Here is a 26,433-nt window from a genome sequence, read left to right on the forward strand (position 1 = left end):
TTCCCCAGCAGACCACAACATTCACACCAGCAGATGTTTACCGCGTGCCCTCAATTAAGTGAGGACATTCTTATGAGCAAAATCAACTTTCTCAGGGAAAAAAATATCTTAGACTAAACTTCATAATTTTTCACACAACTAACAAAAGTAATAACAAACACACAAAAAATAGAACATGGAAAGTCTTAATGCAATGTAGTCATTCCATCAAATTCTAATCTGGCTGGTTCATAATTATAGGATCAATGTCTATGTTGTTTTTTGGTATGCTGGATGGCGGGGGTCACATTTCATTCTTTTTCCATGTGAGTAGCCTGTTATTGCAGCACCAATTGTTGAATTTTTTTGTTGTTGTTTTGTTTTGGGAAGTGCATGGGCCAGGAATCGATCCTGGGTCTCCTGCATGGCAGGCGAGAATTCTACACCTGAACTGCCCTTGCACCCCCATCTACATCTTTTAAAAAATCCTATCATCTTAAAATACCCTTGAAGAGTTTAAAGATTACACATTTTGTTTACTTGCTATGAGAGCATATAGGTTTTCAAATGATATTTCAACCTGGTCTATGTATCCTAATAAGTGGATATTGTACAATTGGGCACGGGGAGGGGGGAGTAAAAATATTGGAAAGGAGAAGGAAAATTGATCATTACTTTCTGATACGATGATCTGTCCAGAAAATACAAGAGAATTATCTGAAATGATATTAGAAATAAAAAGAGACGTCAGTAAAGTGGCAAATTACAAAATAAATAGACCTAAACCTAATCATCTTCCCAGTAAGCCATATTGCAGTGCTAATTAAGACTGTGCTGTCAGAGCCCTTGGATTCAAATTGTGTTCTTTCACTTACTGTTTGTGACACCTCGACAGGTTACCTGTCTTTAAGCTCTCTAAGACATGCTTTCTTTGTGTGCCAAATGAACTGGGATGAAGATAAAATTAAGCAATAAAGTGCTTAGCACATAGAGCTGGCATGCGGTGAGCACTCAATATGTCCTGTTATTACTATATGTAAACAATAGTCTGATTAAAATACAATGTTAAACAATCCCTTCCACATCACCAACAGTCCAATCAATGCATTAAAATGTTAGCAAGAATTGGGCAGGACCTTCTAATTCTTCATAGGGGCATACAATAAAAGTGTAATAAATGGATAGGCATATCAAGATTCTAGATAGCAAGATTAAATATCACAAAGATGCATACTCTCCTGAATTAGTCTAGAATTTAACCTACATGATGCCAAAATCTGAACAAGATTTTTGGAAAACAAAACTATGCTTAATGTCATCTGAAAATAAGCATGCAAGTAAGTTAGGAAAAAAGAGTAATAAAGGAGACACTTGTTCTGCCAAACACCAAGGACTCTAAACCAGCAAGGCACTGGTTCCAGAACAGATCATTAAAACTGGATGGCAACTTCAGACACAGGCACACGTACATGTGAGATTTAGTGTGGGATGATTTTGGTGGTACTTCAAATTGGTAGGTAAAGTTTGCACTATTCAATAAATGGCGTTGGGACAACTGTCAAATTACTGGAAGGAAAAAAGTTAAAACATTTTGTATCTCACTAAAGACATTTCACATATACTAAAGATTGTTATATCTTTATGTCTTTTTCTTTCTGAAGAAAAATTTTAAATATTCAAAACTTAAAAAAAGAAAAGATAAATAGATTATATTTAATCCACCATGTAATTTGGTTTGGATATATCTCCTGTTACACTTTTACTAATCTTTTGTTAATTTTTGGCATCTGGAATTTATTAAAATGTTTTCAATAGCAAAGATATAATAAAAAGTCTTCCATAATTTTATTTTTCCAAGTAAAAATAGCTTTCTACTATATTACAATCTACTGGTTATAAATAAAAAAAATCCAATGTGAATAATTCCAGCAATATAGAAAAAATTTAAATTTCATGAAAATAAAAATCATTCCAAATTCTGCCAGTTTTTTTTTTACTCATTTTTATTTATACAACAGTGTGTTGGGGAACTTTTTCTAGTCAATGTTGTCATTTATTATTTGTTGTTTTCTTGTAATAACTTCATTTTTCTGCCTGCATGACTTTTTTTCTTTAATCATAAACATTAAAAATTTCCCAAGCTTGACTCAATGGTTTTTCTCCCTTCATTGATTTACCTGACCTAGAGTGTCTTCTTCAACCTAAAAATTATGTCTCCTTCAACTTAGGAAGGAGAATTTTCTTTCATTTTTTTCATGATTTCATTTCTCTTACATCCTTTGGAATTGGTACTATAACTTTACTGGATACATAATTAACATTTTATTTTGGGGACTCTGCCCCATCATCCCTAAAAAAGCCCATATTAAATTCCAACCCAACTCTGAAAATGAACAAATGGATTAAAACGCCAGTCACCTGAACCGGCCTGGCAGTTTAAGAAGAGTATCACTCCATATAATCAGACAAATGATCCCTTCAATGGCCCTCTCTTTCTTTGTGTAAAAGGAGAAAACTTTCCAAAATTAGTTCATGATCTCAATGGCAAGTAGATCACAATTACAAAATATTTTGTAATTGACCACTCTACAGACTTCTCTTTTATTTCTAATGGCCTTTCAGTTGCCTGCTGGAAACTGGTATATAAAACTACCTGTTCATTCCATCCAATGATAAGTAATGAAGCTATATGTTTTTTCACGGGTTTGTTGGCTTTGAACTTCTGTGAATCGCATGTTCATGTCTTTTCCTGTTTTCCAATGGGGAGGGGTTGGTCATTTATTACTGATTTACAACAGCTCTTTCTGCATTTGGTTGTTAACCATAAATGTGGCTAGTGTTTTTCTTCTTTTGACTTTATTGTTTGTATTTTGTTGTAGTATTATGGTGTTTTTGGTGAGGGAAGAATTTCATTTTTAAGTAAATTGTTGCATAATTTTTCATCATGTTTTCTGCCTTTGGTGTCCTTCTTATGAAGCCTGACTCCTTGTCAAGATGATATAGTTTTAATGAAACAATTTTCATTGTTCACGTGACTGGTATTTTAATTTACCTGTAAGAGGGTTCTCGGAACCTTGTTAAAAATAGCAAAAGGATCCAACTACTTAACCATCATTGGAATTATAAAGGGCTAAAGCCATATAACTAATAGTATGCATGAAGCCATTATAAATTCATGTGCATCCGATATATATGTGTATTTATGATAACTGTTAAATTAACATGTGATTTATTTATCCTTACATAGTAAAAGAGAAATATTACTGATTCTACCTACTGAATACTAGTAGGGTTGGCCCCTTAGTGCCATCGTGAGGCTGAAGGGAAGGAAGGCGTGGAAGTTGCATCCATGCTGTCTGTCTTTAGACGTGCTTTCTAAACTACAGTATGATCACAGGCTTCCCTCTGGCAGTTGAGCCCCCATTTCCTCCAGAACAAAGACAGGCCTGACGCTGAAGTCCAGGACACCTCCCCCAGGTGGACTCTCCCGCTCCCCTGACCTTCCACTCTCTACTCCCACAGTGTCTTGCTGCTCGTATTTTCTAGAATGCCTCAGAACACCTTGCCTCTGTCTCCGCACCAGCCATTCCTTTTCACCACTTGCCCTTGCTCCACCCCATCCAGACAATATTAGTCTGGCAAGGTCTGTTACAGCTGCAACCCGGGTGTTCTCCTGGCAGCATCGCCCCCACCTCGGAGCTGACCCTCCCGCCTCTGCACTGCTTATTGAATATCCATTCTTTTATGGAGGTTCCATCCCTTCTTTTGTATAAATGTCTGTCTTCCCTGTAAGACTGTGGGAACCCCATGAGCAGGGACAGCATCTTTCTCATGACTGTATCCCCAGGACCTCCTGCAGCGCCAGCTACAGTGTGGGGATCAGTGAGTGAGGGCTGAATTGAACCGTTTAGAATATTAGGTATTCCATGCACCGGAGATGAATGAATGGTGAAGGAGTCCCAATAAATTAAGGACAGATAAAAACACAGCCAGTGTTCCAGGGCAGCATGGAGCCTGGGCAGCACATTCAATCTGGAATATAATGAAGTGAAGTGGCAGCAGGATAAGTGAACAGAGATGTAGGAAATATGAGCACCATGGGAGACTAAAGTGATTTGGAGCTTCAAGGTTGGGGAAGGCCCAGAACCAGAATATGAGTGGGTTCAGTACCCCCGTCCACAGAGCTGAATTTCCAGATTTCTACTTTTGATGGTGTAGTGGAAGGAGATTTTGAATCAAAAGTTTGGGTCCAAGCCCCAGTCGAAAACAGCTTTTTTCCCCCCAGTAAACTGCTACCCTTTACCAAACACTTCCTCAGACAACGTGTTAAGTGCATTACGTACATATTCATATGTTGTATTTAGCTTGCGCAACAAACAGCACTACTTGGTTCTATTATCCTCGTTTATAGATGAGGCGATGGAGACTTAGAAGGTTAATGTGTTTCCCAAGTTCGCCCTTTCTAGGGATGGAGCCAGGACTTGAAACCCCTCTCTGTGTCCAATGTCCATGCCCTACCCACTCTGCCACACGTTACATGAGACACAAAGCCCAGCCCGCTGGAGGTTTAGAGAAAGCACTGGCATTCCGTACCAGGAAACCTTTCTCTGCATAAAGTCCGATCTATGGAGGAGGTGCTGTTCTCGGGATCACAAGGGGAGTCCCATCAGCCCTGGAGCAAACCACCCCGCCCCTCAGGTAGGAAACTCTGCTGCCAGGACCAGAGAAGGGTCAGCAGCCCCGGTCTCACCTCCATGTGGGGTCTCGGTCCACCCCCCACTCACAGGAGTAGCCTCAGCCCACGCGTGTCTGCAGGGACTGCTCCAGGATTTCGAGGTGGTTGTTGACCACTTGTGGCTGGCCCCTTGGTGCAATCTGCACAGAAGACAGAAGAATGAGGGGATGTATCATTATGGGCTTTCCGTACAAAGAGTTATGGATTGTCCAGGTCAGGAGCCTGGGGGCAGAAATACAGACAGACAGATGAGCCAGGCTGGCTTCCAGAAGACTGAAATGCTGTGTCAGCTAAAGGGGTCTGTGAGGAAGTGAGTTCCCTGTCTCAGAAGGCATTCAAACTGATGACTGATCCCATGGGCTGGGTGGTTGTTACTTAGGAGATTCAAGCATTTAGTTAGAGTAGGTGATGGTTGAGGTCTCTTTTAACTCTAAGACCCCAAATTGTGTGGGGTTCCTTTGGCATTTGAGTGAACACACGTGTGTCCTTTAACACATGCTCTAGGGACTCCCATGTCTCTGCATCTGCCATTTGTTACCCACATGGTTCTCCTGTGGATCCACAACAATGTTGACGGTGCTTACGTGAGGCTTTGAGCCTAAGCCCTGTCCAAGGTCATGGAGTGATTTGGTGGCAGGGACAAGGCTTTGGCCAAGACTTTCAGGCTCTGACTTTGCTTTATGCTAGTCTGGCACTGGGAGAAGGAAGCCAGAAACAGGGAAGCTGCTTGCCTCTTAGAAAAGCAGGGTGGGAATAAGAAAGGGGGTTCTGATGGGGTCCTCCCAGCGATCACTCAAGACCCCCTGAGGGACCTCAGGAAGAAAGAGGTCACTGACTCCCTGCAGGGACCCCACCCTGAGCTCACCTGGCCACTGCCTCTGTTTCTGCCATGGAGACAGATTTCATCCACCTTATCTGACCCCATCAGAAACTACTTCCTTCAATGGTGTGGTGACAAGGTCATCTGCCTGGTGGGGGTGGGGTGGGGAGTAGGAGGCAGATGACAGGGCTGGGAAGGCAGACACGCCACAGAAAAGGATGATCTGCTCTCTAACGCTCAAGACAAGTGTCTCCCACACTTAAGTGTGCATAAGAATCACCTGAAATTCTTGTTTAAACAAAAAGCTGATTTTTCTGACCTCTTCTCTTGAAACACCCAGAATCCCTGGTCTGATGACCAGAGCCTTTTTACACAAAGTAGGGATTCTCGTCCTCTTCTCAGGGAAACACTGCGATGAGTCTGTAAGTCAGTGGTTTCTGAACCCCTGTGTGGTCAGAGGGCCTCAGAGAAACTCCCACTGCTGTGCTGGCGGGGGGAGGGCAGAGAGGGGAGAGGAGGTGGGGAGCGGTATGTAAGGGGCCCCAAACTTGACACTGGGCACTGGGTTTTAGGACTGCCTATGGCACCCAAGCTAAGTGACCTAGGCTGAACAGACCGTGCAGCCTCCTTGGGCTTCCTCATCACACCAGGAAAGCCTTTCCTGCAGGTTGGGAGACTCACATGCAGCAGGGCCTCTGGCATCACTCTGAGAAAGGCGGAGTGCTACAAAGGTGGAGGGGTTGCATTTCCTTTAAACACTAAGGTCTTAGAGTCTCTGAAGACTGTCCACAGAATGTATGCTGTGAGTGAGAAAATGGAGACAAGGGAAGGCAAGAAAGGGAGCAAGGAGAGAGAGAGAGCGCGAGTGAGAGAGCACTTGAGCTGTCCTGACCTTACAGCTGCCCTGTGCTGGTCTGAGTTCACAGGTTCTGCTTTTATTCTCCATCCGATGGAAATCCACAGTGTGAGACCTCACTCCATCAGTAGGGCTGTGGGACTTGTGGCTGAAATAAGAAAATGCTGGGAAGCAGGGGAACTGGTGCTGTTTTCACTTCCTGCAACAGAGGAGACAGAAAGTAAGGATGTGGGGGCCCCACGAGGCTGGGGACCCCGAGACCCGGTGCCTGAGCCCCAGGTTCCTGCAGGAAGGGGCTGAACCTGCCCCCCCCAGGCCTGTTTACCAGGTTTGGGGAGACCCCAGGGAAGCAATCCCTGGACAGCTTCCTGAGATGAACATGGGGAATTGCTTCATGTTAATATTTAGGAGCTAGGGTCTTGGGAAATGAGTCTGTTTCCAGGGAAAACACCAACTCCTTCTTGGGTAGCAATCCTAAAGGTGCCCCAGGAGTAAGAACAGGCCAGAGATGAAGTGGACTGTGGAGTGACAGCAAATGATAATTATAGTTGGAGGAAAATAGCATCACACTGGACCTGAAATTAATTCTGTTAATAGCTTTATCAAATGCTACATTTAGCACAAAACCAGAATTAAGCAGACACACAAAGATAAAAGATCCCAAAGCAAGATGCAGGAGATATGGGCACACAGAGACTCCAGATAGTGTAATTATCTGTGCAATCTTGCAAGTCTTTTGCTCATTAAAAAAAATTTTTTTTTATTACCCAATATCTAACCCTGTTTCTATCTCCTGATGGGCTCTGTTATGAACAAAATATTCCAAGTTTATTTACAAATGTCAGTTCATATCAATGAGACCATACAGTATTTGTCCTTTAGGTTTTGACTAGACTCACTCAGCATAATGTTCTCAAGGTCCATCCATGTTATTACATACTTCATAAGTTTAGTCTGTCTTAAAGCTGCATAATATTCCATCGTATGTATATACCACAGTTTGTTTAGCCACTCATCTGTTGATGGACATTTTGGCTGTTTCCATCTCCTTGCAATTGTAAATAATGCTGCTCATTTTTTTTATTGAGCTATCTGTCTTTTTCATGTTGGTTTGTAATTTGTTGTGCCTCTTAGTGAAGAGTCTTCTGTTGGATGTATGTAGTAAGAATATCTTCAATATTGTGGGTTGAAGTTTTGTTTGTTGAATTGTGGCTTTTGAGCAAAAGAATATTTTAATTTTAAAATAGTATAGTTGATCAATTTTCATTTTATAGTGATTTTCATATCTTAAGATATCTTTGCTAAATCTTTGCCTGTTTTTCCATCTTAAGAATTTATTATTTACTTTTCACATTTAGATCTACACCGATCCAGAATTGGCTTTGTCTATCAGGTGAAGAAGTCAAGATTTAAGACCCCCTCCCTGAGCCCAGGTCTGCTGTCCAGCTGGGCCAGCACCATTTATTGAAAAGACCATCCTTTCCCCACAGCACGTGGTATAAATCCTCATCATTGTCAGGCGGCATTTGTCATCAGTGCATCTGTTTCTGGGCTCTTTATTCTGTTCCATTTGTCAGTTGGTCTATCCTTGAATCAATACCCCACCGAGTTCATTACTATATCTCGCTATATCTGTTTCAATACTTTGTTCTTCTTCTTCAGTGTTTCTTTGCTGATTCTCAGCTCTGTATTCCATATACATTTTAGAATAGGCTCAAGAATTTCCTCAAAAATACCTGCTAGGATTTTTATTTAAATTGCATTGAAACTATGGCTAATTTCTATAAAGAAGAATAAATATCTTTACAGTATTGAGTCAACTAAATCATGTATGTGGCACATTTCTCCACTTATTTTAGTCTTCTTGGTATCATTGTAATAATATTTATAGAGTTCAGATGACATCTTTTGCTATATTTATGCTTTTGTATTTAATGTTTTTAAAATGCTAAGGTAAATCATTTTAAAGATTTTGTTTTCTATTTGTTTGCTTCACATATACAGTTGATTTTTAAATACTGACCTTGTTTATCTGGTGATTTTGCTGGGGACACTGATTCATTCCATTGATTTTTCTGTAGATTATTTTGAATTGTCTATAATTACAATTGGGTGATTTGTGAATATTGACGTTTTCCTCCCTTTCCAATCCTTATGTCTTTAACTTCTTTTTCTTGTCTTACTCTATTGGTCAGACTTCCCATTTGTTATTGAATAGAAGTAGTGAGAAATGACCCTAATTTCATTTCTGATCATGGAGAAAAACTTTAAATATTTCAGTTCTGAATATAATGCTTACTCTGTATCAGGGTCAGCAAAGCATAGCCCCCAAGTCAGATCAATTGACCATCTGGCTTTGTCGATTGTATTGGAACACAGCCAGGCCATGTCTTTATGTTTTGTCTGTGGCTACATTTGTGTTAAAATGCCAGAGTTGAGACAGAAACCTTGAAGCCTAAAATATTTTCTATCTGACCTATTACAGGAAAGTTTGCCAACTCATCCTCCAAATCTGTTAAAAATATTTTTTATCAGATTAAGAAAATTCTTTTCTATTTTTAGCTTGTAAGGGATTTTTTCTTTTACAATTAACGAATGATTACTTTTGTTCTTTTTCTATGTCTAGTTTCCTGAGATGTAAGCTTTCTTATTTTCTTCTATATTAAGTTTTTTTAAAATTAATTTAAATATTTATTATTATTATTAATACTTAGTATTATTAATATTTCTTCTAAGTATTGCTTCAGCTGTCTTCTAGAAATTTTGACATTGTATTGTCCCCATAATTCAGTTTAAATTATTTTCTAATTTCTATTTTCATTTTTCTTTGACTTCTGGATTATCTACAAGTGTATTATTCAAATTCATGAGAGTTGGGCTCTTTCTGTTATTTCTTTCTTATTGATTCCTAACTTAATTCCATTGTGGCCAGGCAGTAGCTTCTGAGTGATTTCAATCTTTTTAGATTTGTTAATGCATTCTTTATGGCCTAGCATATGGCTGATTTTGATAAATGTTCTTTGTGGTATTGAAAAGAGTGTAAATTTTGTCATTGTTGCAAATAGTATCCTAGATATATCATTGAGGTCAATTTTGTTAATTGTATCATTCAGATTTTCTATATCCTCACTAATTTTTTCATATGCTTGTTTTATCAGCTATTGAAAGAGGTGATTTAAAGTTTATTGTGCATTGTTTATTTTTACTTTTAAGGTCTGGCAATTTTTGCTTTATACATATTTAAGCTATCTTGTTGGGTTTGCATAAATTTAGAATGATGATATTATCCTGGTAGATTAACCCCTTCATAATCATGAAATAGCTCTCGTTACTTCTAGTAATACTTCTTGCCTTTTAAAAATCTGCATTTTCTCTTGATTATTGTCTGCCTGGTATATCACTTTCATTTTTCAGCCTTTCTAAGCCCTTATATTTAAAGTGTGCATCTTTATAAGCAGTGTATAGTTGATATTTTTGTCCTGTTAGAAAATTTTCATCTTTTATTTGCAGTGTTTAACCTTTTAAATTTAATGTCATTGCCAATATGTTTGGATTTCTTTCTACCATCTACTCTTTGTTTTATATTTTGATCCATCTGTTTTATGTTCCTTTTTTCTTCTTCCTTGTCTTCTTTAGAATTAATAAAATATTTTTGTTATCGATTTTTTTCTTATAGGTAATGTTAATTATATATTGTTGTACACTTTTCAATGATCTTTCTAGGTATTTCATATGCGTTCTTGATCTATCACAGTCTAATAAAGATAATCATTTTTACCTTGATGCCACTAGAACCTTAGAACACTTGAACTCCACTTACTATACTCTTACCTTTACATTAGTATTGTCATGAAATTCATTTCTACACCTAATTTAAACTTCATAAGATATTACGGTTTTGTTTTGTTGACTCACTGTTCAAATTATTTTTATTGCTTCTGGGGCTCTTTATTTATTCCTGCAATCCCATGTTTCTGCTTGGGATAATTTTCATTTTGCCTACAGATTTTTTTTTTACTGGAAGACTGAAGTGACAAACTCCATTGGTTTTGTCTATCTTAGAATTCCACTTATTTTTGAAGAACGTTTTTGTTGTTTATAGAATTTTAGATTGGCAGATAATTATTCAACAATTTAAAGATGTCAATATATTGTATTTTGGCTTCCATAATTTTTTTTATAGAATTAACAGTCTTTTTCCTGTCATTGCTCCAAAGAAGGTAATGAATACCTTCCTACCCGCAGCTGCTTTTAAGAGTTTTTTGTTTGTATTGGGTTTTCAGCAGGTTTACTTTTATAGGTCTACATCTGATTTTTTTTGAATTTATACAGATTGGGTTTGATGAGCTCCTGCAGCCTGGAGTTTGTTGTCTTTTATTGGCTTGGAAAATCCTTGGCCAGTATCTTCTCAAATACTGCTTCTGCTCCATTCTCTTTCTCCTTACCCTCTGAGACTCCAGTGATATGTATGTTAGACTTCTCTGTGTCCCATACATTTCTTAAAATCTCATCTGTTTTTGTTTTTTTTGTGCATGGGCAGGCACTGGAAATCGAACTTGGGTCGCCGGCAAGGCAGTTGAGAAATCTGCCACTGAACCACCATTGCACCACCCTCATCTGTTTTTATTTCTTTCAATTTTTTCATCTTTGCATCAGTTTGGATATTTTATTAATCCTGCATCCTGCTGTGTCCAATCTGCTTCTAAACTTAGTCATTGAGTTCTTAATTTCAGATACTATGTTTTTCATTTCTAAAATACTTATTGTGCTCTTTATTCTATTCTGTCTGTATTTTACTCTTTTTTTCTTTCGTATTTTAACAATTTTTATTTTCAATTCCCTGTTTGTCATCTCCAACATCAGGATCATCTTTGAATCTTCAATATTATTATTATTTTTTTACTCTTCATTATTGGCCATGTGATCTTGCCTCTTGAATATGTCTAGTCATTTTTTATTATAATTTGGACATTTTGAATAGTAGAATTATAGGGTTCAGATGATGTCATCATCTACGAGAAATAGTTCTTCCTTTCCTCTATTATGCGTATATGGAGAGTGGGTTAACCACCTCAACCCAACCAAAGATTGATTTAGGTTTAGGGTTGATTGCAGTGTTAGGAAGACTAAGTTGACCCTGGTTTATCCCTGTTCCTTGGATGTGTTCCCCTGGGCTTTTGATTGAGAGCCTAATGGGTCTTGGTCTTGTCAGTCTTGAAGATAATGGGAGATTCTCTTCAGAGGTTCAAGCTTAGTTCCTTAACCTCTTGCTACGTGCAAAATTTGACAAAAAACTGTCAAACTTTGACAGATATATCCAGGGGAAGGCCAGCCATGTGTTTGAGGAAGACCTCTTCTCCTGGCGCATCTTTGCTCACAGTTCGGAAAGACTGACTGCAGGAGATTTTCCTTTGCCTTTTAGAAGCCTTAAGCCCAGCTCCCCAGACTTCCAACAGATTTGGCAGATGTTTCATAAGGAAACCATTTATATGTCTGACTCCCTTCGCATTTCCCACTTGTCACTCTAGCTCCGTATGACTACTCCAAGTTTTGATGCTTTCCCTTTCTTTGCAGAAATCCTCTGCTTCCATTTATGCCTGGATTCAGTGTATAGCCCCCCCAAAAACAATAGCTGGTGGTAGGTGCCGCATCTCAGAACAGTTCTTTTCCTTTGAAATTTTAGTTTATGCAATCCTTGTTATTTATGCAGCTCTCTGGTGACTTTAAAATATGAGTTATTTCCTCTAATTGCCATTATAGTGAAAGCTTTATATCCTATGTGAACACAGAGGTCTGCATCTTTTCCTTTCAAAGAGAGTGGTGTCAAATCTTAGTTTGCTTAAAACACTCACTAGATAAGAGAGATTTAAATTGGTTATACATTACACTTGTCCTCCAAGAAGCTATTCTTTGGAAATTATTATTTGTTGATAGCTTTCTCTTACATATCTCATGTGATGAATTATAGGATTTTAAAAAATTATACTTATAGTAAGATGTGATTAATCAAGCATATTTATAGGTGCTCATCTTTTTCTAATATGTCTTCTTTGAAGCCCTGTTGCCCTGTCTTAATTCAGCTCACTGTCATCCCTCACCTTGGGTCTCTGAAAAGCCTTTGAAATGATTTCTTTACCTTCCTGATTGGTTAATGCTAGTCCACTCTCCTCACCTTTAATAAGAATAACCTTTCTAAAAATTAACTCTAAGGATCTATTTCCCCTGATTAAAGCTATTTAAAGATTTTGCCCTTAGGAGGAAGCTGGCACTCCTTACCATGTTTCACATGGTCTGTGTGAACGACCCCTGCCCGGCTTTCCAGCTCCGTCCCCTGCCTTCTCTCCCTCAAACAATTTGCTTCAGCCACACCGAATTTCCTTTTGGTTCTTGACAATGCCATGTTCTCTCTATTCCGTGAGTCTTTACACATATTGCTCACTCTGCTTGGGACACTATTGTCCTTCCATTTATCCTCTTCATCCCGTTAACTCGCAGAGATCCAAGTGGTAGTCATCTGATCCGCTGGGAGTCTTCAGAAAGTCACTGGAGGAGGTAGCAGTTGTTCTGTGTTAAAGGCTGAAATTAGATTTCAACAGTCAGTGATGAGGGAATTGAAACAGTGGAGGCATCAGAGAAGGGAGAGCTTTTGTGGACTGTAGTAGCTAAAGCAGCATCTCTGGTGGGGCTAAAGGCTGAGATTGCTTCCTCTGATGTACATTTCCCTACCCCAAGGATGACTAGTAATTAAGAAGTCCCTACCCTACATCTCCTAGGAGATTTGTCCCAGGGAGTCCCTAGGTAATTATTTTGTTTCTTATTGAGTTTCTCCTGGACCTGTGCTCCTCAGGGATCTGGGGTCCCTCAGGCTCAAGGAAACTGAGAACGGGTGGTATGAGAGGGATTGTGTAGATTCAGGTGGTGAATACAGGGACTCCATGTGCCTGCAGTGAGTGAAGGGAAGCAGGGTCCTGGGTCAGGCACACTGGGCCAGTTGGGCTGGAGGATGGATCCTTCAGGGGCCTTCCAACCTCAGAGTCCAGGTTACTAAGAGTCTATGTGATTCTGTGGGATTGCTCTTCAAGGCAGGGTGAAACCCAACTAAATGCTCCAAGTTCTCAAAATATTTTGATTAGTGTCTGTCAGAATAAACCTCTTTATTGAAAATGGTATTTTCATAAGTACTGCATAACAGAGTCCTCTATACTTTGCAAGGACTTCTCAAAAGAGATTTCAGCTTTACAATATCTCTGTCAGGTAGGTAGGACCATCTCATAATTGACCCTGTGAGGCCGAAGAGAATGAGATGCAGAAAAATGAAAGAAGTAGGGAAAGCTCCTATGCCTCATCAATGGCAGCATTTGTATTTGATATCTGATAGTTGGGCCTCTTAGTCAGACATTTTACATAAGGGATGGATCCCACCTGTTTCCAAGGATGGAAATTTCTAAGAAATCAAATACAGATCCTTGTCCCCACTGAAACCTAGCAGCCCATCTTTCTTTCTTCTGCCCAAGGGAGAAAACCAGTTAAATCCCATGATCTTGTGACTATCTTGCAGACAGGAGTCTATTCTGTCATTTAGGGTCAAGATTTTTCCTCATCCTGTATAGCTCCTTAAAATTATTCTCAGTCATGAGACACATCACAGGAGGGCTCTCTGGAAGAGACCTGGACCTAGGCTCAAGAGATTGAGAATTATCCTCATTCATATTCTTTTCTCTTGATCTCTGAGCTTCCCATCAGTTTCATTTCCTCTCACATCAATATCTTTGATACCATGTGGGCTGCATCTTAAGGAATAAAGTGATAGCATTGTTGTCTGTTTAGATTGATGGTAAACTATATAGCTGGGTTACTTGAGATATGTCGTATTTTGGTCTTGTGAAGGAAGTTCTAGCCAACCTATAGTGCAAGATTTAGAAACATAAAACAAACGATTTAAGTAGCAGAGCTCTTGATCCAGAAAGTCTCAGGGACAGTAGATATTCTAACACTAACAATGTTTTTGGTTTCTTTTGAAACAATGCAGTAGTTTTTTAGGTAGCACAATTTTTTCTTGTATCACACATTGTTCTATATGTTGAAATTCAGCAGAGCAAAGTATATCCTTTCTCTATCTTAAAAGTCTAGCAGGGTGCACGGGTGGGTTCAGTGGAAGAATGGTCACTTTCCATATGGGAGACCCAGGTTTGATTTCTGGACCATGCAACCCCCCCTGCACCCCCAAAAAAGTCTAGCAAAGAGCAAATAATCCCACATTTATTGACCTGGAGGATGAGTTGCCAGGAGAAGGTCTGCAGTTGGGTAGAGACAGCATGTCCCAGGGAAAGAAGCATGATGTGCCATGGTGGTTGAGAGCAAGACACCTTTGAGAAAATGAGAGAAACCCATTCCTGCAGCTGGGAGAGGGGTAGCAGGGTCTTGTGGAGCCTTTTGACCATTTTGGAGTATCTTCATGAAAATGGGAAACTTTAATTAAAATAGTGACATGAGAAGTTTGAGTTGTAAAAAGAATGATTTTGGATAAAGCTAATGACTTGAAAGAGAGCAAGAGGAAACCAAATCTCTTGCAATTGTCCAGGTACCTTGAATGTTGGCTGTGGGATGCAGAGAAGGCATACATGAGAGATGTTAAAAAAGTGGCATTGAGAAGCTCGAGTGATTGATTAAAGGAAATGAAGCAGGAAAAAGGGTCAAGGGCACGGAGTTTCTAATTTTTGGATCAGATAGTTTATAGATATTGCTCTCATTTGCTGAGCTAGAGAACACTGGTAGTAGAGCACCAATGGGGCAGGGAAGACCACAAATACAATATCAAGAAGTTTGGGTGCCTGTGAAACATGCAAATAAGATAGTCATCAGGGAGCATCCAGGTCTGTAGCTCAGAGGAGTGGTCTGGGCTGAAAGAATGCATCTGTGGTTCACCTGCATGTTTGAGAAGCACTGATATCAGAGCATGATGGAGCAAGGGGATCTCTCTAAGGAAAGTGTGAAGGCATTGTGAGGGAAGAAAACTAGGAAAGTGAATTGTCACCATGGCCAAGAGAAAGGACAGTTTCATGAAGGAGGAAGTGATCCTTAATGCTATTGGGTTTAGAGACATGGATGTCACTGATGACTTTGGTCAGGCAGTGTTGATAGAGTGGTGGGTGCAAGAGCTGGTCTGCCAGCTGTGTCTAATTCTCACTTATCCACATTTAACAAAAGGCTACATGCCAGAGAGACATATTTAACATGCATTCATTCTTCATTCATTCTTCATAAAGGTAATAGAACCACAGCATGACCAAGAGGAACCAAACTGTCATCTCAGAGTTCCTCCTCCTGGACCTGCCATTAAGCAATTGAACCTCTTTTATGCCTTGTTCCTAGTCATGAATCTTACTATGGTTCTTAGGGAACCTCTTCATCATCATCATCATTCACTGTGATTTCCATCTCCACATAACCATGGATGTATTTCTCAACAACTTGTCCTTGTCTGACCTTTGCTTCCTGTGTCACATGCCCGAATGGCTGCAGAACCTGCAGAGCCAGGTCCCATGTATCTCCTGTGTCCTATGCAGTTTGTCTGGCCAAGATATGTTTAAAATTTTTTTTTCCTCTAGAGAGTTTCCACTTTGGGTCTATGGCCCATGAGCACTACATGACCATCTTCTTTTCCCTGTGCTAGACCACCATCTTGATCCTCCAGCTCTGTCTGCCTTTGTTGGTGCTGTCCTAGGTGCTGACCACTGTCCATGCCCTGATGTATATCCCGCTTATGGCCACGTTGTCCTTCTGTGCTGACAGCGTGATCACACACTTTTTTCTACAACACATCTACTTTGTTGGAGATGTCCTGCCCTGACTCAACAGTTAATGGGCTGGTGGCATTTTCCACTGGAGGCCTTATTGTTGTCAGTCCATTCTTCTCATCATGTCCTAGGTGTGAACTGCTTCCTGCACCTCACAGTGGTGCCTCTCTTTCTATGCAATAGTTACTGACCTTTACTCATGTCTGTTAAGGAGACTGTCAATTTCAGAATATGGATGACTAACAGAAGTAAAACTTAATTCTGTTCAGGTCAAATAAAGCAGGTCTGGATGCAGCCTTTGACCAGACTGCATTTGCACCTGGGCCAGAAATATCCCTGTCCTTGGCCACCATGCTCCATCCTGGCTTGATTGACATTTTGGGCTGGATAGTTCTGTGCTGTGATTGCTGTCCTGAGCATTCTGGGATTTTCAGGTTTCCATCCACTGGCTGCCAATAGCACACCCCCATACCTGCACACCAATTGTGACAAACAGAAATTTCTCCTGACATTTCCAGATGTCCTCTGCTGTTGTGGAGGGGGTGACAGTGAAAAGTCACCCCAGGTGAGGACCATTGTTTCAGAGAGCTCCAATGATCACAAGCACACGCATACCGTGGGATCCAATGATCACAGGTACATGCATACCATGTGATCCATGAAGTGAAGCACCATTCTGGTAACTTCCATTGTTCAGGCTCCAGGAGGAGATGTCTCTTCTCTTGCCCAAGGTCTTTGAAACAAAAGGCAACTCTATCTAAATGCTCTGAACATCTCGAGATGTTGGTGATGAAGGCTTCTTCAAAGTGTGGGGAGTTTGAGCACTGGATGCTCTTAGTTAGAAGACAAATTAAACAACTTGTGAATTCCCCTCCTCATTCAGATAGCACATGTACAATATATTCCGCATAAATGAATAGTTGTCTCTCAAAGTGATAAGCATCCTTTTTTCTCTCAGTTCACTATCCTTAAAAGTTCCCATGGCCACTGACAGACAGCTTGAAATATTAAATAATTTGCATTACTTTACATTTTGATACATGTAGAGCAATGTAACATGTATGGAATATGATCATTCCATAACATGTATGGAATTCTGATCATTTACACTAACAAAAAGATGAGCCTTGAGTGATAGAACTGAGACTAGTTTTGTTTTTAACAATATTTAATAAAATTTAATTAAAAATTTTAAGAAATTAAAAATGTCAACTTTATTTAACCAGTTAAGCAATATTTGATATTTATAGTTTGCATTTCTTTAGTACATAAATTCAACAGTTTAGAAGAAACAAATTTTGAAAACATGAGAAATATTTATAATTTATCAATGTTTTCCATTTAGTTTAATTTACATTTTGATGAAATTACAGATTTGAATACAATAAGATTTTGATTTTTAATCATTTAGCTCACCATCATTAGAAAATAATTTAAATCATGTAAACACATAATTATGTAAAATTCTAGACTATAACAACATAGAAATTTTCTGAAATAAAAGTGAAAACTAGGAAAATAAAATTTATGGAGTAAATATGTATATAATTTATGAATTATGTGTATGTACATATTATTAATTATCTTAACATTGCTGGCCCATCATCAGAGCATCAATACATGCAAAGTAATTAAATTCCAGTCTCTGTTATTTTGCCAAACTTCAATCATATAAAATCCTAAGTGCCCAAAATTGACTAAAGAAAAAAAAAACATGTCCAAATGTAGAAAAACTGGACAACATGTAAAGTATGAGATGATGTAGTCACCTGTCTTTGGAGAGATGTAGGGTGTCCTAAGTTGTGAGATGAAAGCGTGCAAAGGTTGAAGTTGAAAATGGAAGGGGTAACTGGTCAAGGGATGAATAGAATTAATCTTGAGCATTTCTGGGGAGGCTTGGTGAAGTGGGAGACGATGAATTTGTCATGGCACATATTCTTCTCCTTAAATATGGAATTTCCTCTAATGGTCCTTATTTGCCTGAATGTAGATACAGAGAAAAGAGGTCTGTGTGGGTACTCAAGAATTGGAGATTTGCTGGGCAGGTAAGATGGATGCCTGGGGAGCGTATTTGTTGGATATGAAATTTTACAACAACAGTTGTTTCTTTTTTTTTTTTACATGGGCAGGCACCGGGAATTGAACCCGGGTCCTTGGGCATGGCAGGTAAGCACCCTTACCTGCTGAGTCACCGTGGCCTGCCAAACAGTTGTTTCTTTCATCACTTACCAGTGATCCAAGTGTTTCTGGTTTGCATAGTTTCTCATGGGAAGTCTGCTGTCATTTTCGTCTCTGTTGCTCTGCATGTAATTGCTCTTTTATATCTGGATACGTTTAAGAGTTTATTACTCATTTTCAGCAACTTGAATATTCTGTACTTTTGTATGTTTCCTTAACTTGGATGTTTAAATTGCTTGAAAATTGTTGAACTTCTATTGTCTATGGTTTTATAGCTTTCCTACAAATTTGATTTGGAAAAATTGGGGCCATTTTAAGAAACATTTTTATAGCCCCCACCCCTTCTCTCTCAGAGACTTCAGTTCATATTTGTTAGACAAATCACTGAGGGTTTGTCCATTCCCTTCTCACCTTTTCCTTTCTGTGCTTCTTTTTGGATGGATTTATTGTAATGTTTTCAAGTTCATTGATCATTTATCTCACAGTGTCCAATCTGTTAATCCCATCCAGTAAAATGTTTGTTTCCTTTATTTTTTTTAATCTCTAGAACTCCCATACTTTTCTTTCTCCATTTCTCTGCTCATTTCTTGTTTTTATTTACATTCTTCTCCTGTTGAACATATTTATAACAGCTATAACAGGTATAACAATGTCCCTGTCCTTGGCCACCATACTCCATCCTGGCTTGATTGACATTTTGGGCTGGATAGTTCTGTGCTGTGGTTGCTGCTGTGCATCCTTAAAATGCATATCCATAAAATGCATCCATAAAAATAAGGGCATCCTTATTTATGCCCTTTTCTGATAGTTCCATCATCTGTATACTTTCTGGATCTGTTCTTCAACTGACATTTTTTCTAACTATGGGTTAAACATTTCTGCCTTTTCATATGTCTAAAAATATTCCATTGTATGCCAGATATTGTGAGTTTTACATAGGTGAGTGTTGGGTTTTCTTTGTAATTATTTAAGAAATGCTGGGCTTTCGTTGCTGACAGTTAAGTTATAAGTGAATTAGTTTGTTCTTTTTGAAGCTGTTTGTAAAATTCGTTTAGGTCTTGTTTAGAATCACCTTCATTTTAGGGCAATTTAGGACTAGCCATTAAACCTGGCACCTGGTCTGATTGCAGGCTCTGTTAAATGACTTGTTTATTCCAGATCTCTCCACTTTGGCTGGTGAGAACTCAAACAATTCCTGTTTGAGTGTAAATGCAGAAAATTTTTGTCCTAAGGTCTCTAGCATTTTCTCTCCTTTACAGTTTGCTCTTTTTTCATGGGGTTTTCAATTGATGTATTTACAGATTGGTATTCAACCAAAACCTCAAAGGGATCCCTATGCAGATAAATGTTATTCTTTTTATGCATAGTTCCCGTCTCTCCATAACTCTGCCCTGCAAATTCCTGCCATCCTAAACTTCCTGAACATTGATATCTGTCTTTTCATCTCAAATAAATTGCTGGGCTCTGTTTGGATTCCCCTTCTTGGTGCCACAGTCTGGAAATTGCTTCCCGTAGAAAATGTGTGCAATGATTAGGCTCCACTCATTTGTTTCTCTTCTTCTTGGTATCACAATCCTTGTTGTCTACTGCCCGATAATTCAAAATAGATATTTCCTATATTGTGTCCAATCTTCTCATTATTTACTTTGGCAGTGTAAGTCCAGACCCTGTTACTTCCTCATGACTAGACATTTTGATACATTTAATTTATTTATCTCTTCTAATTGTCTGGTTTAATATCTTCAGTACAATATTAGATTATAGTGGTTATAGGGGTCATGTTTATCTTGTAGGAAGCAACTTATCTATTTCTATTGTTTAACAATGCTTTCTCATTCTTAAACAATGGAAATAAATAGTGATGAGGACACTGTGGTACTCCTTTTACACATTTCTCTATTTTTAAATGATCATATTGGAGGGTAGCAAAATTGAAAATTTTTTGGAAACCTGGATGATAGGAAGAACTTTCAGTTTTCAATAGTTACTGAAAAATTGTCATCCTTATCAATAATTAAATTATGGTTTTATATATCTATTAAACAAACTAAATATAGTGAAAGTCACTATTGATGGGGCTACTTAGAAACAACTAAATTTGATAGCAGTTTGGCAATATAAAATATGAACTTTAAACTATCCATAATGATAGGTGGATATATTAATGTTTAAGAATGTAGGCTAGGAGAAAAAAATCACATGAAAACGTTATTATGGAGATGATATTTTTAATATTCAAGTATTTGAATTAATATCCAAATAGAACAGGAGAGAGATTTTTGAGCAAACTATGGTGTGAAGTAATATGAGCATCCCCCCAAACTACCATAAGGTAAACATATAACTTGGGCAGTAACATGGAAATTCACATATAAAATATATACATGAAAGAGTAAAAGATTATTTAAGTTTACAAGTAGAACTAAAAATATTGGTGCACATTAATTTAAACAATGAAAGATGCATGTTCGTCAGTAAGTGTGGTTTCAAAAGTAGACTGAAATTTTCTCTTCATATAACTATCAGTAGTAAGTGTGCAATCCCCATGTGAAACCTTACAATGTTCTCCAAATCAGCAATTTTAAGCTTAGTGTTCCTTCTAACTAAGTTTTGTAGTGTAAGCCATAGGCAATTCTTTACCAAAAGTTCCTGAGACTAAATTCCCATTAACAGCTGCTGCTCAGCTTTCATTTTAACAAAGATAACCACCCCAACAGCTAACATTTATTGAAATTATGTTATATATTGGGAACTAAATTTTTACATGCAGACATGCATATCTCATTTAATGATCACAATCAATTCTTTGTACACGTGATCATAAACAAATTCCACAATAGTACAATGAGGTAGGTTATACTTGCTTTGAAATATTAAGTATTTTCCCAAGGTTACACAGTTTACAAGTGGCAAAAGCAAGATTTGGACTTACATAAGGTAACTCTAGATCCCATGCTGCCTATCACTTTGCTATGCTGTCTTATATTGTAGAATTTAGGTGTGGATTTTCCATATATAAAGCAAATTTGGGGTGGGGTAGGGTGTAGTGAACTGGCTATCCACAATGGACCTCCACTGAACAAGGTATTATCTGCCTCAATCACAGTCTTGTCAGATTCTTAACAGGAAGTAAAGACATTAAGAATGAAAAATGGCATGCAATAGTAGCATTTTATTTTCTTATAGAAAGTTACTGGTTATGACTATACCTTCTACAGATTTTTGCCAGAATGGTTGCTGATAATAGCTTTCTTAGTCCTTCTTTGTACCTATTAATGATAGTCAATGTATTATGAAAATACTGACATGAGTTGATCTTGGGGAAATACAGAATAGTGTGTATTCTGGACCATAGAAGGTGTGAATTGGCTATTGGGGGTCTTAGTGCATGGATAAATGGTTTGAACTTCATTCTGTAGGCAGTATGATGCCACTGAGAGTACAGATGTGGTGGTGGTGATGGCGACATCCCCATATTCTAGGAAGAGTAATCTGATTGTCCTGTTCCAGATGGATGGAATGAGGAGAAACTGGGGACCCAAGACCAATAAAGAGGGGCGCAATCATTCAGGAAAGAGATAATGAGGCATCCATAAGTACTGTTCTTTCCTGGCCCTAACTTTACACCATCCAGTGGGTTCAGCACACATTAACTGGTGCCAGCTCTTGTGCCAGGTGGTAATCAAGGGGGCCACAAAGATGAGAAAGACTTGGAAAAAGATGCTCCAAGGAGAAAAGTGAGTTTCCTTGTAAAATGTAAGATGGTAGGAAGACTTTGGGTCTGGAATGCCTGATAAAATGCTGCAGTGTATCTACCTGAAGACCCTATATTTACCAAATTTTCAAGCCATAGTTCTTAAGTCATTCAGCATGGGGGCTTCATGGTGGCAGAAACACTACTGGTAGGAATAGAGGTTGACAAGGTCATGGGTATGGTGGAAGGAGGTTGTCTTTCCTCAGAGTTTATTCTCAGCCTCTAAACATCCCGGCCCTTTATTTTGATCACCAACTAGCCCATGTTGTTTCAAATGTATTCAAGCACATTCTTTATCATATTGTAAATCTAGATGGCTATGTCTTTAGAAATTTCGATGATAAGAATTTAAGCTAATGACATTAACCTGATGATGGTTTTTTTTCTGATTCAGTTCTGTAGCTTAGACATGAGATATTCCAACTTCATATCATGGGGACAGAAAGTGAGGTCTTCCATCTCTCTGGCTCTTCCATTCTTCTGTGCTTAGGGTGGTGAATGCGGAAGGTGGGAACCCCCACATTGTGTGTCATGTCACTTCCACTCAGGGGAAAGTATGTTCCTAACTCAAAATAACTTTTTCAAGGAAGACTTGATATCTCGGTTCCTCAAACTATAGATAAAGGGGTTCAGCATTGGGGCTACCACTGTGTACATCACGGATGCAACTGGACCCTTCTGTGCTGAGCGGATTGAGGGAGGGCTGAAATAAATGCAAAAGGAAGTACCAAAGAAAAGAAACACTACAGAGAGATGAGAACTGCAGGTGGAAAAGGCTTTCCGCTTTCCCTGAGCTGACGGGATCTTCAGGATGGTTGAGAGAATGCGTGTGTAAGAGATGATCAGACTGAGCACGCAAACCAGGCCTGCGAGCCCCCCGACGATGAAGATCATGAGCTCATTGATGAAGGGGTCTGAGCAGGACAGACTCAGGAGGGGGTTGATGTCACAGAAGAAGTGTGGAATCTCGTGGTCTGCACAGAAAGACAGGCTGTTCATCAGGAGTGTGTGTAGGAGGGAGTGGAGGGCATTCGTGACCCAGGAGATGGACACGAGGAGGACGCAGAGCCCAGGGCTCATGACCATGACGTAATGGAGTGGGTGGCATATGGCCACATAGCGGTCATAAGCCATGACAGCCAGGAGGAATGCTTCCAGCATCACAAACCACATGAAAAAATAGAGTTGTGACAGACACCCTGCATAAGAGATGACCTGATTCTGGATCCATATGTTTGCCAGCATCTTGGGGACTGTGGTGGATACAAAGCAGGCATCAGTGAGGGAGAGGTTGGCCAGGAAGAAGTACATGGGGGTATGGAGTTGCGCATCAGAGATGATGGCCAGAATGATGAGGAGGTTGCCCACCACTGTGACCAGGTACATGGTGAGGAACAGCCCAAAGAGGACCTCCTGCTGATCTGGCTGCTCGGAGAACCCCAGGAGGAAAAATTCTGAGGCACTGGAGATGTTTTCCCATCCCATTTGTCTGGAAGAAGAGAGTTGGGTTAACTGAGTGAAGTTGCTGAGCCCTGGCTTGTGCATCTGAGAATCAGGCAGTGCCCTTTGTAGATCTGTTTGTAGGTTGAATCATATGACATTTCCAATATATGTCTGTTTTGGACCTACAAAAATGACAGTTTCATCTGGCTCAACTGAATATTTGCAAAGGCCTGCGCTTGGGAAATCAAAGATTTGTTTGCGAAGATAAGTGAAAGTTTTCACTTATAATAGTAAGTTTTTATCCAGTACTCATGTTTTGGGGCTAGCTTGGAGGCATTTGCTGTCCTAGCTTTGGTGGCTTTTGCATGGAAAATTATGATATTTATAAAAGCTAAGATTTCACAGATCGAATACATCTTTAACATAGTTTTCCAATACGTCAAAAGACCAAGGCTCCTGGAAAAGGGGTTTAGGAATTGGTAAAAAGCATATTTAACACTGAAATATTATCATCACCATGTATACAGTTGGTCTTGCCAGAAATCTGAGCATCATAATTGATCTCTTTTTCTTCCTCCTTTCCACCCAATAACTGCACCCAAATGACATCCAAATTCTGGCAAATTTACTTTTTCAATATAGCTCCAATTTCCCTGCTTCTCTCTATTCCAGCTGCCAGTATCATCATTCAGGGTATAATGATTTCTCACTTAGATTTTGGCAATGGCTCGCCTGCTGTCAGGCATGCTCACCCGCTCTCTAGTATCCTTCCAGCAGCAAGAATGAGCTTCCCCCAAATCAAATCTGACTTTGTATTTCCACTTGAAAAAGCCTCCAAGGCTCCCCATTACTTTCAGGATAAACTTTAAACTTCTCCATGTGGCCCAAAGGTCCCATTGTTCCAATTCAGCTGAACCACTTTCAATTATGTAAAAGATCCAGATTTTCTCTCACTGCCCGAATTTCTTGTACCATTTTCTCTGCCTGGAATTGTTTTCTCTTTCCCATTCATTAGTTTACACCAATCTTCAAATCTCACTGTAGATGTCACTTCTAGAAAACCTTCCCTTAGCGACCCCCTCACAACACACCCAGGTTCAAGCCTCCCTTGGATGTCCCAATGCTCTTGCCCTCCGTCCTTTGCCCCCACCCCTAGCATATGTCACACGGGATTGTAACTGCCTGTGTACTCATCTCTATTGTGCTGTAGGCCCCCATGAGCATTGGCAGCTATCTTGAGTACCTTTGAAATCTTGCATTAGCACCGAGGTGGTGCAACTCAGGTGCTCAGTGAGTATCTGCCATGTGAGTGGATGGGAAGATTGGATAAAAGCAATATTAGCCAGAGGGAACAGCATGAGCTTTTTTGTTAGTTATTTCATGTGTAGTTTTGAGCTAATGGAATATGTAGGAAATATTATGGTTACAGAGACATAAAAATGCCAAAACAAATGAACTCTTTCTAGACAAAATTCTGTTAAGGGAATAGCATTTTGGCTTAGGAATTCACCCATAGAATCAGTTTTCCTTGGTACTAGATCTATTTTTTTCTTCCAAAGTTCAGCATGCCCTGTGACTGCATCAACCCTAATTGCACCCACGGAAGCCTTCCTTGCTCTTGTCTCTTGCCCAACTCTCACTGGTCAGAAACTTCAGCCTTAGTTCCCACATTTCCCCTCTTAACTCCCCCAGTCACAGACCAGGGGTCCTTCCTTCATTTTTTCTTCAGTTACTTGTTCATCTCTTGCCCCAAGAACACCCAGCACCTCATCCAAATATAAAATACTTTCAATATATTGTCCTTCTTCCTTCTCACATGGGGTCAGTGGGCATTGCCCAGACATGTCATGAAGTCTAATGCCTACAACTTGAAAAAATATAGCTAAGTGCTCTCCTAGCAGATCTCAATTTCCTGTGGTTGATTTGAAATATTTGGTGAAATTAAATCTGGACTCATTGTCAGGTTTGAAAACTGAAATGAAATTTAGAGCGTCATCCATTGACATGGAGAGTAGCATCTGTGAAGGAAATATGTGAAGGTTGTAAAGCTAAAAGGCAGAGAGAATAACGTGGTGGATGGGACTTGAGTGATGAGGATGTGTTTCAAACCCCTATCCCCATATATTATCCCCCCCAATACCATGCATTTATACTGATGAGTACTTTCATTAAAAATCTCTGGGAGAGTGACCAGGGAACCGATACTTGTTAGAGTAACGGGAATTGGAGTTATGAGAGACAGGAATAGGAGAGATTGTCCTGCCTAACTTTGGTATATTTTGAAGTTTGAACCATGTGAATGCAGTACTTATTTTAAATATTAATTAAGGAAACCTTACCCACCAAACCATGGGTTCACAGCATGTATAAATGTGAGACAGTATAGTATAATGCAGCCTTGTTTTTTTTTTTTTTTTGGGCAATCAAACCCAGGTCTCTGGCATGGCAAGTGAGAATTTTGTCACTGATAATGCAGCCTCTTTTTAAATAGAGATTCCATATGTAGCAGAGGCGCTAGTTTGGCCACATCCTCTTAAAGCCTTAATGCTGTGTGTGGCCATGTGTTTGTGTATGTGTCTGAGTGTGTGTCTCCTGCAGTAGCTAGGTTATATGTCAGGGAAGATAATGGAATTATCTGGAGAGGAGTCACTCTTGGTTCCTGTGCTTGGTTCTCTTTCTATCAGAACGTCTCTCACTGTCTGTCTGATCCTAAGGACTTGGGTCTCTTCCCCCTTTTGACCACAAAGCAGCACAGAATCATCATCGCTGCTACAGAATGTTTTCAGAAAGGCTGTGTGAGTTATGAGCTCCCAACTGACCATAGGCTGGAATAGGCAGGAAAAGTAAAACGTGAAAAGGAGGCTTGTGTCT

At 39.4% G+C, this 26,433-nt stretch overlaps 1 protein-coding gene across 1 annotated transcript; it reads right to left on the reverse strand.

Moving 5' to 3' along the window:
• Positions 1-22,686: 22,686 nt before the first annotated feature.
• On the reverse strand, positions 22,687-23,664 carry OR1G1 (olfactory receptor family 1 subfamily G member 1). Its single transcript, XM_077163096.1, has one exon. The coding sequence runs from the start codon at positions 23,662-23,664 to the stop codon at positions 22,687-22,689; it is 978 nt and encodes a 325-aa protein (XP_077019211.1).
• Between the last annotated feature and the right edge of the window lie 2,769 nt (positions 23,665-26,433).

Source organism: Tamandua tetradactyla, chromosome 6 (genome assembly GCF_023851605.1).
Source record: "Tamandua tetradactyla isolate mTamTet1 chromosome 6, mTamTet1.pri, whole genome shotgun sequence".
In the NCBI taxonomy this organism is placed as follows: Eukaryota; Metazoa; Chordata; class Mammalia; order Pilosa; family Myrmecophagidae; genus Tamandua; species Tamandua tetradactyla.

What these genes read in the sequence shown, in the direction of transcription:
- OR1G1 (XM_077163096.1), bottom strand. Translation starts at nt 23,664, where the DNA reads ATGCACAAGCCAGGGCTCAGCAACTTCACTCAGTTAACCCAACTCTCT.